Source organism: Nestor notabilis, unplaced genomic scaffold, assembly GCF_000696875.1.
Source record: "Nestor notabilis isolate BGI_N333 unplaced genomic scaffold, ASM69687v1 scaffold16486, whole genome shotgun sequence".
In the NCBI taxonomy this organism is placed as follows: domain Eukaryota; kingdom Metazoa; phylum Chordata; class Aves; order Psittaciformes; family Psittacidae; genus Nestor; species Nestor notabilis.
Window position 1 is genome coordinate 1 of NW_009932541.1, and position 4,510 is coordinate 4,510.

The 4,510-nt window shown below is 60.2% G+C and overlaps 1 protein-coding gene across 1 annotated transcript; it reads left to right on the forward strand.

Moving 5' to 3' along the window:
• Positions 1 to 1,042: 1,042 nt before the first annotated feature.
• RUFY4 (RUN and FYVE domain containing 4) lies at positions 1,043 to 4,503 on the forward strand (the record flags this gene model as incomplete). The annotated part of the gene is given in 8 exon segments (XM_010016455.1): positions 1,043 to 1,088; positions 1,383 to 1,486; positions 1,610 to 1,686; positions 2,055 to 2,180; positions 2,643 to 2,729; positions 2,879 to 3,022; positions 3,678 to 3,954; positions 3,985 to 4,503. Coding segments are annotated over 8 exon segments (1,380 nt in total), but the record flags the coding sequence as incomplete, so codon positions are not given.
• Between the last annotated feature and the right edge of the window lie 7 nt (positions 4,504 to 4,510).

Sequence of the window (4,510 nt, forward strand, 5' to 3'; positions counted from 1 at the left end):
ACACCAACATCCCCTTGGCACCCAGCGAGCACCTCGGGGCACCCCACAGGTCCTGGCCACAGGTAAGGGACTCTTCCTCCCCGGGAAAATTGGGACATGGGCAGGGTGGGCAGGCTGGAAGTTTGCTTGTCCAAAGCCACCCAAGGGCACTGGGATGGGAACCCAGGCAACTGGAATCTCCTGCTCTGCCATGGCAGGGGACAAAGGGCACTCACACCCACTTGAGCGTGCTTGGGCACACTTGTGCACACACACTGCCATGAGTGCACACACACTGATATGAGTGCACGCACACTGATATGAGTGCACACACACCCTGCAGCGCACACCCCCATGGACACAAATGTGCTCCCCCAGTCCTGTGCCTAACCACCACCTGCAGTGACAAGCCCCAGACCTGCCACCTCCACGGTCACTGTCTCTCACTCTGTCTCCAGGGTGCCACCCGCCACCCCTCAAATCCACCCCACTGCACTGTGCCCCCCACAACACCCCAAACCCCATGCTAACCATGCAGGCAGCATGCTGCGCCAAGGGGCTCTGCCTGGGGGAGGGAGCTCAGACTGGGAGGCTGCATGACAGGAGCTGTGTCCCCCCCTTCCCAACACCCCTGGGAGCTCCCATCGTTGGTCATGGTGTGAGGGAATCGAGAGCAGAAACAAAGGCAGTGCTTCCCCTGCGCCAACCCACATCCTGAGTCCTGGGGGACAGGGACTCACTGGGAGCCTCCAAAGAAATGGAGGCAGAGGCTGGACACAGCATGGAGAGCAGAGCCTGAGGGCATTTTGGGACAGGACACATGGACAACTAAGAGGGTACAGGATAGCGCACTTTTGCACACCCCGTACCTCCTACCCTATGTAGATGGGGGACATGGGCAGGGAAAGGGGGTGCCTGAGCCCACCCCTTTTACCTTAACAGCAGGCAGCTCTGGGGTGGAGCTGGGGGGACAGATCATCTCCTTGGGGCAGAGTTTGGGGTGCCAGGTGACTGTCAGCCTGGTGTTTCCTGCCCCTACCTTTGCAGCCCCCCAGGGACAGCCATGGCAGGGGATGGCGAAATCAACCGCATCATCAAGGACCTGCAGAGTAAGTGTGCCAGCCTGTCCCCTGCATGGCACATCTCACACTGGACATGCCGGACCCTTCCTTGCACCCAGATCATGGGCAGCGCACTGCTGTCTGCTCCCATCCTTGCTGCCAACCCTGGTTGGGAGCCATTCACTCCCCTGCTTCCCTGTTTCATCCCAGGGCAGGTTCCTCTTTCACCCACCAGTAGAAATCCCCAGGCTGGGAGCTGGGAGGAGGTGGGAGAGTGTGGGAAGGAGCAGGGTACCCGCTGCCTGGGCAGGGCCCTGCCAGCTCAGCCCTGCCATCCCTCAGAGACTGTGATTGAGCTACGCTGCTACCAGGAGCAGAACCTGCCAGTGACAGACGGAAGCCAGGAGCTGCACAGCCTCTGTGCCCAGCTGGAGTTCCTCCTCCAGGTACCTTCAGTCCTCTGTACCCGCTGCTCCTGCCTCTGTTTTCCCTGCAGCAGAGCTGGGAGCAGAGGGGACCCTATGCCGGCTGTTTCATGCATTGGGATGATCCCAGCTGGCCTTATCCAGCCCTGGGCATTCCCATCCAGACGAGCAATCGCCAGGAGCTGCACAGCCTCTGTGCCCAGCTGGAGTTCCTCCTCCAGGTACCTTCAGTCCTCTGTACCCGCTGCTCCTGCCTCTGTTTTCCCTGCAGCAGAGCTGGGAGCAGAGGGGACCCTATGCCGGCTGTTTCATGCATTGGGATGATCCCAGCTGGCCTTATCCAGCCCTGGGCATTCCCATCCAGACGAGCAATCAGACCAGGCTCACCCATGTCCACATGTGTAATTGCACGTGCTGCAAAAGGGAAACTGAGGCACATTGCCAAGAGGGGACAGCCAAGAGGGGACAGCCAGGGGACACTGGGACCCACCCTGTTGGGGTAGCTGAGTGGATCCCAGCCCCACAGGGGCAGACTCAGGGAACAGGGAACACCCCGAGACAAGCAAGCCCAAGCTTGTGTCTCTGCCAGTTTGACCTCAAGGAGAAGAAGAGTTTCTTTGGGCAACGCAAGGACTATTGGGACTTCTTGTGCCAGGGCCTGGCACGGCGCCGGCAGGAGCACGAGGGCATTCGCTTCGTCACCTCCCTGAACAAGGTGGGCACACACAAATGCACCCGCCTCTGCTTGTTTGTAGGTGCACACACACTTGGGCACTGATGATACAAGGAAGTAATTCTTTGCTGTGAGGGTGGTGAGGCTCTGGAACAGGCTGCCCAAGGAACTTGTGGCTGCCCCATCCCTGGCAATGTTCAAGGCCAGGTTGGATGGAGCTTGGAGCAACCTGGTCTAGTGGAAGGTGTCACTACCTGTGGCAGGGGTGTTGGAACTAGATGATCTTAAGGTCCTTTCCAACCCAAATTGTTCTGTGATTCTATGATTCATCCACCAGTGCTATAAAGGGTTATCTCCCCTCTGGGATTCCCACTGTCCCCAGTGGTTGTCCTCGCCCTGGAGATCCTCTTCCCCCGCTTCGTGGGCTGGGAGAGAGGCATGTGGGGAGCAGACTGGTGTGGCAGGGCTGAATAACCCCCTCCCCCCCCAGCTGAAGATAGGTAGGGGCCGAGCCTTCCTGCGGTACTGCCTGGTGCACCGGCAGCTGGCAGAGTCCCTGCAGCTCTGCCTCCTCGATCCTGAGAGCCTTAGGTGAGAGCAGGGGCATGGGGATGGGATGCTCGCCATGGCAGGGGGCATAGTCAGCAGCACAGTTAGCAGCACCCAGTTGTCAAGGGTGCTGCAGTCGTGTGTGCCCCCTCAGGGCACAGAGGGCTGCATGAGCCTGTTTGCGGTTGCAGCAAGTGGTACTACGCCCGCAGCCCCTTCCTGAGCCCCCAGCGCCAGGCGGAGATCCTGGGCAGCCTGTATGAGCTGGACCGTGTCACCTTCCACCTGGCCCTGTGCAGAGATGACCTGGACACTGCCTGGCCCATGTTCTCTGAGTGAGCCTGGGGATGTGTGGGGGCACCAGGGGCACTGGGGGTGCCAGGAACATCAGGGGTACCTGGAACTTAGCATGGCAGAGCAGCACACAGACCCACGTGACACTCCAGGTGTGCCAGCCCTCCATGTGTGGCTCCAGGCAGGCACAGACACCCATGCCAGCATGCACCTGCCATGCCTATGCCTGCAAACATGCCACTTGTGCATGCACACATACACACCACCATCCTCTGCCAAGTACATGCCATGGGACAGGTCTGCTGTGACATGGTTGACACTGTGACATTTGTGTGTGCACATCCTTGCCCTGGGCACACTTGCAGGAGGGGAATTCCTGATGCAGCTGCTTCAACACACACCCATTCTGCTGCTAGCGTGCTTGTGTGCATGCCCTGCCACAAGTACACAGACAGCCCCCAATTCTTCCCTGCAACCACCACAGGGGTCTCTGGGTGCCACCTGCTCTGTGGGTGCCCAGGCTGTTGGCACCACCAATCCTGGTTCCCTGCCACCAGGTACCAGCCACTGTAAACACACCCGCTGCCCTCTCCATCCCTAAAGGCTGGCTGTGCCCAGGGAGCCCTGAGGGAGGGTGGCAGTGCCCTACTCACCCTGGGGGTGACCTGGTGGACCTGAGCCTTGTGTCCCCTCTAGGACACTGGTACGACCCAGCTGGGTGGCTGGAATCAGCCTGGCAAAGGCAGCCCCACAGACAGACAACAATGGCACCAGGATGCATGGACGGCCTGATGGCATCGCCCATTCTACCATGGCACACTGTGGGGTGCCAGCCCACCCATGCCCACCAGCCTTGGCTGGCCTGTGGGCAGGGGATGTAGAGGTGGAGGATGTGGAAAGGAATGTGGAGGACGTGGAAGTGAAGAAGGATGTGGAAGAGGAAGATGAGGTGGAGAAGGATGAGGATGAGGAGGTGGATTGGGATGTGGATGTGAAGGTGGAGGAGGATGTGGAAGAGGAGGATGAAGAGGAGTTGGAGGATGGGAAGGAGGACATGGAGGTAACTGCAAAGAAGGATGTGGAAGTAGAGGAGGATGTGGAAGAGGATGATGAAGAGGAGCTGGACAAGGATGAGAAGGAGATGGAAGATGAGGAGGAGTTGGAGGGTGTGGATGCAGAGGAGCTGGAGGATGCACACAGAGCTGGCAAAGCACCCCAGCCCGATGGTGGCAGGGAGCCTGGCACATCACCACCACCCAGCACAGGGTGCATGCCGAACTCCCCGCCACCAGAGCATGGGCAGCCAGGTGGGATGGAGGTGTCCCTGCGGGCACTGGTCTCCCAGCTGCAGACTGAGCTGGGGCAGTGGAAGGCATCATCCCAGGTGCTGGCAGCCCGGCTGGCGCGGGAGGAGCGGCGGCACAGGCAGCAGGAGGAGGGCAGCATGCGGCAGGCCCGGCTGCAGGCACATGAGGCCGAGGCGCTGCGGGACACCAACACCTTCCTGGGGCAGGCACTGGCAGTGGCGG